The following is a 15932-nucleotide window of genomic DNA, read 5'->3' as shown; positions in this document are numbered from 1 at the left end:
AAGCAGTTCTTTAGATAATTTCTCTTCTGAAGATATCTTACTAGGCTTCTTTACTTTTTAGCATTTTAAATAAGAAATGAAAGAAAAAATACTATAAAAGAGAAAGTAGAATCAAAAGTTATTTTTTAAAAATAACTTATTGCTTGTAGATTAGAAAGGAAACCAAGACAAATGGCTCATTGGTAAACAACAGTTTGACATGGCAGAGGTGTATGAGGTATTTTAAGGATCCTTCCCTTCCCCAGGATTATTTTGTGAATGATACCTCTCAAGACAGAATTCAGTAATTTGAAACATTCAGATTATTGTTACTACTTCACAGACAGACGAATAGCAAGTTAGGCATGACAGCTGAATTTAGAAAGGTATAGAGGGGTCAGATTCTTCATTTTACTGTGTGTGTTTTAGAAGATGGTTTCATGGCATCACTGTGTGTATTATAAAATGTGGTGGTGTAAATCAATACTATTCTGGACATAGCTTTAATAAATCTGCTTTCTCTGTGAGCACAGAGTGTAGCATTTGAGGTCTTTGAAGCACATATATTGACATCTGGTTATGAGCATTTTTTCACTTTCAAAGTAATAGCTATGCTGCTGTGCTGTACATCAGCCACAGTCACTCTACTGGTCTGGTTGGGAGTGTACTGTTTTTGGGAGGCCTTGACAAGCAATGATCTCAGTGATTCTAAGCTGCATTCTCAATTTTTACTGTAAGTGCAAAGCCAAAACCTTCAAAACCAAAGAAAATGCACTAAACTGAAACACTTTAAAAAAAAAAAAAAGCCTGCTTTAGTTTAGCTAGAATCCCTTGTGCGCCTTTGGGATACCCAGTTGATCTAATTTTATACTTAATACTCAGCTCTCTTTGTGGAAGATCATAATGTCTTCCTAATACTCTCTGAGAGTCTAAAGTGGTCTGTAGGATTTAGAAGGAGTCAGGGTGGCAAAGCTGAATTCAGTGCTGACAAGTATTTGCTCAAAACCCCATGTGTTAGCATCTGACTGATTTTTCCTAAAGGTTATGATTTTGTTATCCGTCCTTGTTCACTGCTTTACTTAGCAATTAATTCAAATATATTGCTTCTGTGATACTTGTTGGACAAGGGCAATGCATATTCATTCATTGTAACAGAGCAGCTACAAATCCACCTGGGGTCTGGCTCTTCAGAAGCAGATGATTTTTAGGAGCTTTAGAACAATGCAGGGCTGAGGTGATTCCAAGAGGAGAACAGATACCAAGACACAAAGGAGGACAGAAAGAGGGGAGTACTCCAACTGGCACAGAGTGACACTGCTAGACCTGGAATGCTAAAGACAGTCATAAATGAAAGGCTGACATAATTTCAAGTAGGTGACCAACTGCTCTTTAGGTACCCTAGAGAGCTATAAAAACTGACTGGTAAGTGAGTAAGGATTTTGAATGAACTGCACAGCTGTGAGATAGAAAATACATTATAGAAGTTCACAGAGCATGAAAATGAAATGACTCTTGTGAGAGACATGGGATACATTTTAAAGACGTGTTGTGGAATAAGAGACAGAAATTGATATTAATGGGGATGATGCAAGGTTTCCAAAATGACTCTAAGATAATAACAGAAGCTTAGATTTTTATATGGATTCTGATATTTTCTTTTGCAGATGAAATATTTTGCGCAGTGATATATTTTTGAATTAGGAAGGAATCATCTTTCCCTCCTCTCCTACTGCTGTTTCCACCATTAGCCTGAGTCACAAGACTGAGAAATATGAAGACATTTCTTAGCTTACAGCTGTTTTGGATAGAAAATAAACATACTATTCTTTAAAAATAAAATTAATTTTTCTAATCTAGTGCTTAAATATTTTCCTTTTTTTTAAAATCTCCCTACTTGCTGAGAAAAAAAAAATTAAATGTAACCTAAATAAAAATGAACAACGTCTGAAAATTTAGAACTGGAGTGCTGCAAGTTAAATTTCTTTTTCTTAAATTTGCAACAGCATTGTTAACTGGATCCAAATGCAGTAGCTGTATTTATAGATAGCCTGTTCTCAGTTTAGCAGTCACAAGAAGAATGTCTGCTCTTCCAATCAGATATTCCAACGTTGCTGATTTCCTCTCTTTGTGACTGAATCTGAAGTAAAAAAAAAAAATTACTTAGTTCTGTGTGCATTATTGAGAGACCTCCCATTTCCTAATTACATTATAGTTATTAATTTTTTTTCCTAAATGACTTCTGTAGCCACCCGTTAATGCAATGCAAGATGATTCAAGTCATCTGTGAGAGGGCTGAGATGTGCGATGAATGCAATTAATTTCACTGCAACAGTCTGGTAACTTTTAACTTGTGTAATACTTGTCTGTAAAATTCATTTTCTCAACAAATTTGTTTTCCAGACAGCTTTCTTCAAGGGTCACGCAGCCATTTGGGTGGCTCTTGAAGCAGTATCTGGTCGTGTGTTTTATGTTTGTAGTATTTGCGGTGCTGCTGCTTGGAGGAGTTTGCAGTCTCCGAGCCGAGCAGCGAGGCGTGTGCGTGGCGCTGTGCTAGCAAGGGCCACGGTTCTCTTTGCTCTCCTAGCCCAGGGGAGCTGCTGCCAGGAGCCAGGCAGCTCATGGGCAGCAAGGCACCATGTGGGCGAGGGTAGGATCATTTCTAGAATGAAGCGTGGCAGTGTGGTGGCACCCCCATAATAATTAGAAACAGGAAAAGAATTTCACCTTGCCTCCACATGAAAACAGATCTAGGAAAAATACCTCTTTGCTTAAAAACGCATTTTGTAGGGAAAAATTCATTTTTCCAGGCTTTTGTGACAGGGAAAATCTCTTCTTCTGGGAAAATCTCATGTGACATGAAGTTACAGGATGTTTTTTGGCTGTTGAAAACAGCAGTACTACATTACATGGTCTTTATTTTTCAGTGATATTCAGAGTATCTCAGCAGCCCAGAATACACTGACCAAACATGGAGTGTAATTGCTGATACAGTATCATAAGCACACCTTAACCCTATGTTATTGTCTGAACAGATTATATTAATCTTATATTTACTATCTATGTGCTTAAATATATATGTATGGCAAAGCATATAGGCTATATAGATTTTTAAAACAAAAAAGAACAACTGTGGATGAATAGTTCATTGCAACAGAGCAGCTGATTATAAAACCTGATAATCTTGTTCTTACACACAAAGGTCCATTATGAAAGCCATTCAGCATTTTAAAATATGAATTGCTGAAGAAAATTTCTTTGTAGATGTGCCGACATCTATGATTTTACTGTAAAAATCAACAGTCTGAAGCCTTGCACCAAGCAGCAGGCATGGTAAAACTAACCTTTCTCTCTCACATGTATCTAAATCACTCAGCATTGGTGGTGTTTTTCTCTTACTACAGTATTTTTTCCAGTGAACAGTGTAAAAATCAAAATGAATGTTAACTGATTATAGCTGAGTGTCAGGACAGTCTAGGAGTGATGTGTCGTCAAGCACATTCTTAGGTGTCACTGTTAGTCAGCTGGAGCTATGTATGGGGAATTTTTTGGTCTGGAAGCTCAGGTTAAAAGATATGAGAGAATAAAAAGTGGAAACATTTTTTCCCTTAAAACCAGACTGTATGCTAGTTGTTAGTGGGGAAAATCAGATATGTTTTCAAGGGCAGTTCTCATGAAAAGATTTAGGATAGAGGTTAAAATATAGTTCATAACTATGAGAAAGACTCTCTTCTGAACCTCTCTTTGTCCCTTTTCTTCCTCTCTGATTTTTTATCAACATTTTATCTAATATTTTACTCTAATGTGAGTTATTTTACTTTTAATAGTGTCCTTCCATTTTTTGACATTGATCCAGAGCTCTTTACTGCTCAGTGGCATAGGGTTACTGCAATTTCCTACCTCTGTGCCTTTAATTTTTCTCAAGGGAAAACTGTTTCAGGGCTTAACATAATTAATTTCTAGCTTAGATTTGCAGTGGAAATAGGAACCAGAATTCTGCAGCATCTTAGCTAAAGGAACAGTTGCTGAATGCCTCAGACATGGACCTAGCAATTTTTCTGACCAGGTTACTGTGTTGTGCATTCATTTCTATAAACTGTTTTTAACAGAGAACTATATATTCAAACTGATTCCACTTGGCAATTAATGATCCCTGTTCCAAGATGTACATGTGGCAGGAGAGCAAGCCATGTATTTCCACTGGCCTAAAGAGGGGACAGGATTTTAATGTGTTAACACACTCACATGCCAGCAACTCTTTTTGGAGGTGAAGTGTAGCATTTGTATTTGCCTCCTGGGAAAGGCACCTTGTTTATTGTATGTTATTTCACCACTTCAGAAGTGATTTGTGTCCTGACAGTTTTGTACAAACAGGGGAAAAAAAATCTCTGTAACATGTTTCATTTTACAGTGCTTTGCTGTAAATCCTGAAATTCCTAAGTATGAGATTATTTTTTTTTTTTTGCAATCATTTCAAGTGCTACTGATGCCCAGCAGGAGTGATTCAGAAGCAGGTTGAATGAATATTTTTAGACATTCAATCATTTCTAACCATTGCAACCACTGAGTCAAGGATACATGTGCAAAGTAATTTAAAACAGTTAACAGGTATAAACCAAGTTCTTTTTAGCAAATTGTTTGTCATGAAATGGTTTCAGCTTGTACAGGAATTACATGAGAAACTTCAAAGGGATTATCCTCTCCTCCCAAGACCAATAGCTGTAAAAAGATGTTTGGGATTAATTCCCTATCCATATATTATATGGCTAATGTTTAAAATCTGGGTGGATAGAAACAAAATTCAAACACAATCTGATTGCAAATCATGTAAAGGCTCATGTAATGAACAAAGCAAAACAAGTTCTCCGTTGATTGATACTTTTTGAACTACTAACTGCTTGCAAAAGCAGGAAAAGAAGGGAAAAAAATAATCAAACAGCCCACTCTACAGTCTTATCCTTGTTTTCAAATGTTTCAATTTGTATCACAGAAATGTAGCTGTAATCACATAACAAACACAAATATGCTGAAGATCTCCTGTCCTAAATCTCCTGCGAAAAGACTTCCTATGATTCATAGGAAAATAGCAAACTTTAGCAGATGATAAGTAGCCTACCTGGGAGTACTGCTTGGCTGTTCTTACAGATTTGCCATCTTTCCCTTGACATGCATGTGATCAACTGTTATTCATTGTATTAGCCCAAATGGATAGTCAAGGGGAAATTAAGAAGGTGGAGATAAAAGGAGAAGAGAGGAATTTGAGAGAAGTGATAAAAAGGGCCTGTTGAGACACAAACATGTTTGGATTTCTTTGGCAACCTACTGCATTTTTGTTTGAAGGCCTTGAACTAAAAACTCAGAGGAAGAAAAGAAGCTAAACTATGAGGAGCATGTAGATGCTGACCGTAGTAGTAAGGAGAAGAAAAAATGTTGAGCTAATACTGCTTCAGGTACTCAGAAACTCATTCTCTTGGAATGTGAGATTTACATTAAATGCCTGCTCAGGATTATGTGAGTAAATATTGAAATCAGAACTCTTTTCTGAATTAATTCCCTCAATCATGGAAAACTAGTTTTTAGAAAACTTTACATTCCCTAATTTTCTCTATTTTTTTACTGGAATTATAATGGTTTTGGAAGGGCACAAAGTGAGAAACTACATGTGTTATAATATACAGTTTCAGAATTTAAGTATGTCTGATAACAAAAAATGAGCCACATTTTCTTCTGGTGAAGACTGGTATGACTCTGTTTTTGCCTGAGATGAGTGTTCAGCCTTCTGTATTTCTTTCCATTATGTACTAATATCATTGCAGAACTAAAAAGAAAATGAAGTAATCAAAGAGGATTTGTGCTAATGGACATTCTGAACTATAAGAAAACTTCTAGATGTACATTTTTTGTCCATTTATTAGGATAATATCCTTAAACAGCAGGGAGGAGTTGCAGTGTTTAGTTTTTAGCTATGCTTCTTTAGGTATGGTTTCATTTTAACACAAGAAAAATGAGGTGTAACTGTGTTGTTCTTTTCCATCCTGACAGACAAGCCAGTCTTAATGAAGAGGCTGAGAAGTATTATGAAATGGCAGCAGGATTAAGACCTAATGTAAGTACCTTCTTAATGATATCCAGTACATAAGTTGGTGAACATGCTAGAGTACCGAACCCTTTGTGCTGAGGAGAACTTCTTGCTGGAGCGTTTGATCTCTCAGCCTGTGTTACATATGCTCTTTTAGTAGTTAATTGCTGGGTATTCAGATGAAACTGTTCCTTTGTCAAACCAATCACTGCACTTTCAAGTAGCCTCGATGGAGAGTGGTCTAGCCATAAGTCTTGGCCAACATACTTGGAAAAGACTTCTGGATTTAGATTTATTTATCTGTGTTTTAATGTGTTGAGTTTGGAAAGCTTTTCCAATTCCATCTCTTCACTAGTAAAAGAGAATGAAAGGCTATCCTGTGAGCCACAGTTTAAGGAATTTTTAATAATACGTTTATGCATTTTCTTCTGTCATGAACTTCTGGCAAAGGTAAAGATGTTTATCTCTGATGTAGTTGTATATTGGCAAAGAAATACTTATTGTTTGAGCAGATATATATAGGAGAAGTGACATGCCTTTTAAGAAGGGAAGCTCATTTCTAATTTTCGTTGCATGAGGAATTAAAGAAATAAAATACTTCTTACTTACCTTTTTTTTTTTTACTATATATTACATTTCTTTTCAATTACCTTCCCATTTTGAGGAAAAAATCATGAATATGAATGAGGCAGAATTTATTTTAGATACATAACACTTTGTCTATGCAATAAATCAAATCTAGGAAAATTTCTGTCACAGAAGTCCACAGTGCCAAATTCCAGGATAGAAGTCAGCAAATGCAGTTAAAAAAAAAGAAAAACCCAAGTTTGAAAAAAAAAATACTTAAAAGGGTTTTCAGAGCTAAGAATCAAAAGCAACAACAAAATATAAAAAAAACCCCCTAATAACTTATTGTATGAAATTACAGATTTCCATACTGTCTCTTAAGAACTCTCAAAAATCTACTTATTTCATTACTTCATACTTTGTGAAATAACAATAAAGACTCTGTGATTCATAACACTTGCATAATGCAAGACTCTTTTGCCTTTTTTCTGAGAGAATACCTTAATATTGAAAGTATTCCCTCAGCTGTCTGCAGATTGGTACAATTTTTCTTTTCTGTGCTTCATTGTATGCTCAAAATGCTTCTCAGAAACTAAGAAATAAGTTTATTGTGTATAACCCTATATAAATATGGTTATATATTTGAGGTTTCTCAGAGAGCTTTGGAGTGACTGACAGCAAGCTCATAGCAACAGTGCTCTAAAGGTTAGGTATTTCTGATTATTGATGACAAGCTTTACATGTTATGACCAAAGAATCATTTTTGAAGAATAAGATTATCAAAACACTTTATTGTAGAAAATTTCTTCTAACTTTGATTAGTGTAAGTAAAAATCTAATAGGTACTGGTGTTCAGCTTTCTTCCAAAGATGATTATACTTTAATGTTCTAGGTGATAGTTTAATGTTCTAGCTAAGCATGGTGTGCATATGGTTTATAACTTTTTAAGAATATTTTATTGGTGCAGAGTGGGAAACTTGTATCCATTTTCACAGCCATTATCAACTTTCTGATGACTTTACAGGGATATGTCTCAAAAATGTGCACAAAACCACAAGTAGTCATACATATTTTGCTTGTTTTTATTAACTCTCAGATTTGCCATACTAGTTTCAGACTGGGAGGAAACGAAGCCACTTGAGGAGGCTTACTTGGGAGTAAGCAGTTTAATGTGTACATGGTAAGACAGAAGCTCCCAATCTTTCCAAAGGAAAATGGAATGAAAATAATTGAAGGACTGTGTACTTCATGGCTGCATCTGTGCCAATAAATTAAATGTGCCTAGAACTATTCTCTAGTGCTGATTGAACCAGCTGCTTTGAGTGCATCCAGGTATTGTCCTGGAGACTGCAGAGATCCAGGCCAGAGCTGTGTGGAAACCATACTCAAAGCATGAAAATGCCCACAGTTGATTTTGGTATTTTGTATGTGGCCTGTGTATCCTCTCCCTGTCATATAAATATGAAGGATCAGCAAAATTATCTGAGTCAAGATGATAACGAAATATCCTTAAACAGAATCAGTGCTTGGAAGGATCTTTGTTTTGTTTTGGTTTTTTTTGGTTTTTTTTTTTTTTTTTTAATCCATCACTAATGGTCTAGAAACATTTCTTGACAGAAAATTCAAACTGCTAGATGTATTAATGTGATGTAATATGCAGATTTCTACCATACCATGTATGTAAACACATACCTATATGTATACTTGTGTGCATCTGTTTAGCTGCTAGTAGGTCTGTCCCCAAATAGCCTCTCAGTGAGAATACTGTGACACCATTGAAGTCTCATTCTGTGCAGTGAATCAGCCTTGTTACTAGTAACAATTAAGTGCTCAAAGAGTCTGCTTAAGAAGAGTCTTTCTGGTCTTTCTTCTGGTGCTTTAAACAGTACTGTTTGGTGTGAGTGAATTATGGAGCAGCATCCCAAGTAAACTGGGACTCTGCTTTTTTTCAGTATGACTTTTTTCCTTTGGTTCCCCAGCCACTTGGCCAGATCCCAAGTTGAAGATCCATTTCTTTGTTATCAACTTCTTTCTTTCACTGTACCAAGACAATTAAATTATCACTTATTCTTTAGAATAACTTTAGACCAATGCCTAGCTCCTGAGAGATTTTCATCTAGCACAGCCTGAAACAAAACTCAGATTTCCACTCTCTAACATCTGTTCCTTTGCAAATATAACATACTGTATAATATCTCTAATATTGCTACTATAGGATACAGTCCTTAAGAGCAGTAAGAGATTTTAATAATACTGTAAACAAATCTTTTACTGATGGTTAGTGAATTTTTTATGCTCGTTTAGGTATTGGAACACAGTTTTGTTCTCAGCATTCTATCTTCCTTTTGCATCTCTTTCTTTGATTTCTCAACCATTCTTGTTGCTTTTGGAATGAAGCAATACTCTGTGCACAACAATTCCTCATCTGCTCCCTAATCTATAAGCCCTTTGGATCCAGAAACTGCTCTGCTGAGCTTTTCTGCACCCATGTCCAGTTTAAATGGCCATCTGATTTACTACTTTCAGAGATACTTAATTGGCTATTTTAGTGCTTTTCCCAGACAGCAGTCTCCACTCTTGCATTTGTCTCCTAGACAAGCCCTTTTATTTCAGTGTCTCAAAACGGGAGACCAGCAGTGAGCACCAATATGCCTGCATGTCTGTGTTACATTCTCATTCAACTAATCCATTTTTAGAAAAGTTGTGACTAAGGCAGCTAAAAACATTGCCAGAAACACAGTATTCTTTTACAGAAAATGTAACTTCTCTGAAACTTGCAGGCTATTGTTTTTAACAAACCAAGCATAAAAAGATTTTATTTTTGCAATACTGGGGATGATTCATTCATCACTGAACTAATTCTGAGAGGTCTGAGAATACAGTTTACTTTTTTCATTACAAGCCTTATTGCAATGACTGAAGTATTTGCAAGAAAAATATACTCAGTAAAGGAACAATTGCATACAGCAAAGGTGTGTTAAAATGTATATCCACATCTTGAATGCCATCCTTGCTTTTGGATACACATTCTCTCTGCAGATGGTAAAACAATTAAAACACTTTGATACAATAGCTGCCCCAGCTGAAAAAGAGCTTGGATGCAAATTAAAAACAAGTTTGGCTGTATTAGTGTTTAAGATATAGACCTAGCTGTTATCTTAATAATGTTCACAATTGGGTTTATTTGCAGTAGGTGGGTATTTATCGTCCATGAAAGTAATTTCCAGACAAATTTCAGAAGAGCAGTATTTTCTGTAGAACACACTGCTGCTTTGAAGATTGGATCAATTTGTCTTTAACTTTACTAAAGAAGCAAGCATTCTCAAGGTTATGTCTATTTTAGCTTTCAGAGAGGCAGCTTCCCCTGGACAGCCAAGAGTTAGGGAGGAATCCAGGAAGCAGTTCAGAGAACAAACCTACTTTTATTTGCAATCAGTTATTTCTTACAGGACTGTCTTTTCTTCCTTCAACTATGTAGGTAACCTACAGAGATTAGCCTCCCTAGCCCCTTGATCTTTATGAATGCTTTCCAAAAAATACGTTACTGCATTGTGTGTTGTACCATGATCAAAACAAACTAATTTTAGAGCTTTCTCAGTGAGAAACACATGTGTTTGTTCTAGCAGTGTTGCCTTGAGTGTACATTAATCACGTTAGTCTAATTTTAGTAAATTCAGTTGCATGAAGAAATGAAACCATAAATTTCTTGGACATTTATACAGTAATTATTCTGAGAGTGAGAATTGCTGAAGAAAAGCTGTATTCAGAGATGATTTCTGTGTGCCCTACATATTGTAATCTTCACAAACCAGGAAATTGTTTTAACAAGTTGTTAGGCTCTAAAATCGGAGCTTTAAGCTTGCTTTGTTGTGGAAAAATCAGGCCTCCAGAAACTGTCTTTAAATTGCCATTCTTTACAAGCATGTGAGATACCAAATTAAGCTTCAGCCTTTGTTCAACTTTTAAGATATCATTTGTGTAATAGAGCTGCGTTTCTAATTTTTTAAGTCTGAGACTGAAGCCAGTCATTAAAAAGCTGCTCTAGAACCCCCACATATGGCCAATGGCTTTTGAGACGAAAGGGCACTTTGAAGTGTGACCTCAAGAGTATTAAATGAAAGAGAGCTCACCAGAGCCTTAAGACTTTGAGCCACCACCTTGAGCTGATTGGCTTAGGAGCATTCCTCAAGGAGGTGTCATGACCTGTAAGTCACTACCATCCCAACCACATATTAGTGCTGCTTGCAGTCTGGAGCTCGTGACAGCTTTAAGCCCCGTGTCATCAGCACATTGTCAGCTGCAGCTGTTTCCACTCTACCACTTCAAAAGGGCTTGATTAAATGTCTTACTGTAACAACATACATAAAGACACACACAGAGAGTGAGGGGGAAAGGAGAAATGTACCTATAAGCAAAATAAATACAATTTCCACTAGATGGTTTAATCATGATGTGGGGGACTAAACCACTTTTTGACTTGAAGGGATTATGTAATCAGTTAACACAATATCACATTAAAAAGCAGTTTCTACAAGTGCTTCTTTAATTTTTTCCCCCAATGCTGGAGTACAGATTTCATGCCAAAGGCTTCAGGCTTGCAATAAGCTCTACCTCAAGCTGTCTAACTGGTGAAAGAAGAATGCTAGTGATTTCCACATAATTGACTGTAATTTCATAGGCACCTTAGAGATAACATGCTTTCACTGCCTTCTTAAGGAAAGTGCTCATAATTCATGGGGTTTATTCATGGCAGGACTTCTAAAAGAAAATACTTCCACTAGTACATACATCTTTAAAAAAATAAAGTAAATATAGCATTTTTGTCTTGAAAAATCTGTAATCAAAATCTACTTTATTATATATTTTTTTCCTTCAATGTTTCTGTGCCAGATTTTCCTATTTGATTTTCTCATGAACAGCCAGTAATTGCCTCTCGTAGCTTTACCGGATTTGGAGTAACTGTGAGGGGAAAAAGCTTAAATGCATTTTGCTAGCTTTGTTAAGGACATGTCCTGTTGTTGCCAGGGAGAATTTTCATAAACTTTTTTAAGAGCTTCTGCTATGTTAAATCTACTGATGATGCCAGTAATGGATGGTTTAGCAGTGATTCTTGCATTGTCTGCTGCTGATCCTCAGCTGACAGAAAAACTGGCTACCCTGGATCCAATGTCACAGCCACACTGCTCCAGGGATACAGCAGAACCCTCGCCAGCAATGTATCTGTTGCTCCTGCAGCTGTTTTGAGCAGGTCTGCCTAGTCCCTGTTATTCAAATGTAACTAGGGTCCCTTGCCATCCATACTCCTGGTTTCTGGACCATAGTACAGATAAAGCTGACATAATTCCCTAGAGAAACAATATATATATGGTTTTAACACCATGTATTATTGTCAGTAAAACATGAAAATTTACAGCTGCAAATCCTTGTTTTAAAATGTTGTTCTGCCTGTTTACTTATTCATTCAAAATAATGAACACATGGTAATATTTTAGCTTTATCTACTGGTGTTATAGGATGACCACAGAGCTGTATTTTTAAGTACAGCTGATCCATCTGTTTAGTTGTCTGCCTGTACTGAAAGTGGAGCAGAAGGAGCTTCTGTTGACTGCCCATGTGCCCTCTGAGCTCCCAGCTTCTCCTGCCCTTTGTCAGGGCTGCACATCTTCCTATTACCAGCACCAGTTGCTGCTAAGCCTGGCATTGTTTAAGGCTTCCTCTCAAGTGTGCCAAACTTTCTGCTTCAATAATGTGAATGGCTGTGGATTCCTTCCAGCCCAGCAGTGCTCTTGGCTTCCTGAAAATGCCTCCTTTCTTTGCTCCTGTTGAAGGTGTGAGGAAAAAGAAAACTTCCCAGGATCCAGTTCTTCCTCTCTTCCTGCTAAAGACTGAACCAATTGTTACAGGGTCTGTAGGACTTTCAGGCACTAAAGCAGGTACTGTGGTTTCCTAATAAGAGGAAAAGGCATGAGTGATGAGAACTGTATTTCCAGATGACATGTTTTTAGTTTTTTTTTTAGTTTGAATTCAGACAGATTCAGCTTAGACATGGATTAGCTTCACTGGGAGAGGAGGTAGTGGAACATCCTTATTGAAAAGAGGACATCACTCTCTGATCTCAAAAGGTTAAGAGAGCCCTTTCTTGGTTACTGTAAATTGCTTGGACTGTCCCTATTGAAACACCATGAAAAAATGATTCTGAGATTTGATATCAGAATATCTGTGACATTTTTCAGTGTGTGTAGTGCAAGGGTGACCTAGCTTAAAGGTTGTGCAGAACAGAAAAATTTGAGAAAATTAACTGAATGCAAGATTCCCTTCCTTTCCAGTATGAAGACTCTTCAGTATTTGCACAGAAATGGCAATACTTCCCCAAGTTAAGAGTTTATCCATGCACAAAGTCTCTCTGCTCCTCTTGAGCTTTGTAAAGTCTTACTAGTCTGCAACTCAATTTTCTTGTGTTTTTGTTTCGCTTCACCCCTTTCATATCCTTCTTGTCTGAAACTAAGTCCAGGGCAGATACATTATTTACATCCAGCTATTTGGGAAAAAAAAATGTTTATTCTTTTGAACAAAACTATTTCTTTCTGTATTTGCAATTATATTTGTTCACGGCCCTCCAAAATATTTTTATTACACATTTGGGGTGGTTGTTGTGCACAATTGTCAGCTTCAAGATAGGCTTATGTGTTGCTCTGAATCTTAAAGTATTCCTGCTTCAGTAGAGATTAGTGTCTCTCACCTTAAAAAAAATAAAACAGAAGAAAGAAAAAGCCTCATGTAGTGTTTTCCATCCCTGTGACCTCTATCAAGGGACAAAGAAAAGAATACAGGCTACTGGAATGGGGATATTTACCTGTACCTGAAATACAATATCAGAATGAGTTATATAATTTGAAAACTGATTTACTCAGCTGAAAACACTGAATTTCCTTTGGGAAATACATGAGAATATTTATTGCCTTACCACAGAAAATTGTACGTGTGTTTTCTCCTGCATTGTAGCAGCTCTGTAAAAGCAAAGATTGAATGTACTTTTGGGCAATTGTAGAATACTTAAATCTAGTTCTCAATATTGTGATCCATCTTTGTGTAAGATGTAGAGGAACAAGCAGGAAATCCTGTCATTACAGCTCTCATTTTCACTTTTGTGAGAGCTAGGTTATGGGGAGTTGATTTGTGCTCCCCTGATTATACAAGCAGTTAAACACACAAATGTCTAAGATCAATTGGTTTGCTCAGTGTAATTTGCAAGCTTTGAAATTGAATTAAAATGCATTTAAGTTGCTGTTTATTTCCCATCTAGAATAATTTGTTGTACATTGATATTCTAATCAATACAGAGCTATTTTGTCTGTGCAAGTTCTAAATGACTGAAATGAAAATATATTCATTCAAGTTTCTTTTGCTTATACCGATATTGCATTGCAATGCCACTACTGACTTGTTTAGAATTGCTTCTGTTTCTCCTGCATATGTGAGATAAATTGAACTCTCTATGTTCTGACTTCATGTGGAAGCATGCAAGCACCTATGAGCTGGCCTTAGCTTAAAGTTTTCCAAGCAGTAAGCTGCATACCCAGGAACACTTGGCAAAGTAAGCCAGAAGTTCATTGTTATGGTAATTCAGAGTGTTTTAAATTTCATACTTAGCTATAAAGATGTTTACAAAATTCCCATAAATATTAGTCCTTCTCCTAAGTCTAATTATTGACGTAATGTATTTTCCAAGTCTTTCAACTTCATGAACAGGGAAATGTATAGACATGCTTTTACTAAAGGGGAAACAAATGCTGTAAATAGGCATCTATATACTAACTCCCCCTTTCTTATTTATTTAACCTTTAGAACTCCAATAAATAGTCAATTACTCTTACCAAGAATGGTTGAAACGCTACTTTTGTGCTAAGCATGTAGTCTGGGAGAAGGAAACACTCTGATAATTCATATGCTGTTTACTTAGCACACAGGTCATACCAGGTTTTTAGTATGTCTGATGGCAATCCCTTGTATGCTTGCTAATAAAGTCTTTTCTTCACACAAAAATAAAAGTTAAAAAAAAAAACAGTACCCCAGGGCTCTTTGGTTAATGCAACCACTTTCCATTGTAGGCTCTGTTGCCCACAGGTTAAAAATGTTATGTGACTAAATCTCCAAAAAAAAAAAAAACGACCATGTTTTCACAAAAATCACACATATTTATTGTTGGTGTAGTATGTTTCTCAAGAAGTTAATCAGGGAAGTATTAATTTATACATTCTGGTTTCTCTCTGGGCACCTACCCGTGTTCTTCCAGTACCATTAGATGATGTAACCCTTGGATAGTTCATAAATTCTCCAAAGTGAAGGTATTCTTATACCAAATAATACTTATTTCATTGTCAAGACTTTGATTCAGAAATTTTGTAGGACTGTACCTCAGTTAACTTGAAATGAAAATCTTGCATTATTTTTAATATGTATTTTCATTATGCCAGTCTTTATCTCATGTAGTCTTTATCTCATGTATAGATATGTTCAGTCCACCATCAAAAATGCTTAAAGAAAAAAAAGATATAAAGTCTGCTAGGCCTGTCCCTTCGAGTGCAGATTTGTTTCATCTATCATTTTAGTGTTTTTCTTCCACATCTTAGTAGGCAGATATTCTTTTTTTCCTGTGCTTACACTTAAGAATGGAAAGAACTGCACAATGTTTGTGTTTGTACTCAGCTGTGATGTTAATTTACTGAATAATTTGAAAATTAGGTTTTTGAAACTAATTAATAAGAAACTAAATAGTCTAGATTTGTACTATTGAGTTCAATAAAACAAATCATTATGCTTTGAGATGATGCTGAAATTGTGAAATTGAAGAATTGGTGTTTCACGGGTAGATTTATGCACTTAATTTTGATTTACACTCTGATAGTAATATGGCAGGGAATACTGAGCTGCCTACATCAGCTCCTGGAGAGAGCGAGATTGCCTTTGCCTGGAAAATTTGCCCTTGGTGTCAATCAGAAATAAAGTGCCATGAAATAGAGAACTCACACCAGCAGATTAGAATTTCAGAAATTAAACCATCTGTTTGAGCTCAATTAAAAGGGAATCCAGCCAGGCTTTTCCTAATAGAATGTTCTAGTGCTGATTCTAGAAACAATGCGAGGGATTTATCACGCAATTAGAACTCATAAGAATGTGAGTTTAATGCCCATTAAATAAACCAACAACTATACATTCTCAGTAGGATGTTTTGTAATAAATAATTTCTTAATTTTCTTCCTAATCTGTATTTTTGATGTATTTCTCAATCTAGGAATGTTTTTTAGTTGTG

General features: G+C 36.1%; 1 protein-coding gene across 1 annotated transcript in view; it reads left to right on the top strand.

Annotated features, from left to right (window-relative positions):
- Nucleotides 1-15932, top strand: part of TMTC2 (transmembrane O-mannosyltransferase targeting cadherins 2) — a 236016-nt gene that overhangs the window by 206997 nt on the left and 13087 nt on the right. The window contains exon 11 of the mRNA XM_058023162.1: nt 6019-6082. Coding sequence (XP_057879145.1) covers nt 6019-6082 — 64 coding nt within the window. The remainder of the gene's footprint in view (nt 1-6018; nt 6083-15932) is intronic.

Source organism: Melospiza georgiana, chromosome 4 (assembly GCF_028018845.1).
Source record: "Melospiza georgiana isolate bMelGeo1 chromosome 4, bMelGeo1.pri, whole genome shotgun sequence".
NCBI classification, from domain to species: domain Eukaryota; kingdom Metazoa; phylum Chordata; class Aves; order Passeriformes; family Passerellidae; genus Melospiza; species Melospiza georgiana.
Note: the sequence above shows the minus strand (reverse complement) of the source record. Positions and strands in the feature narration are given on the sequence as shown.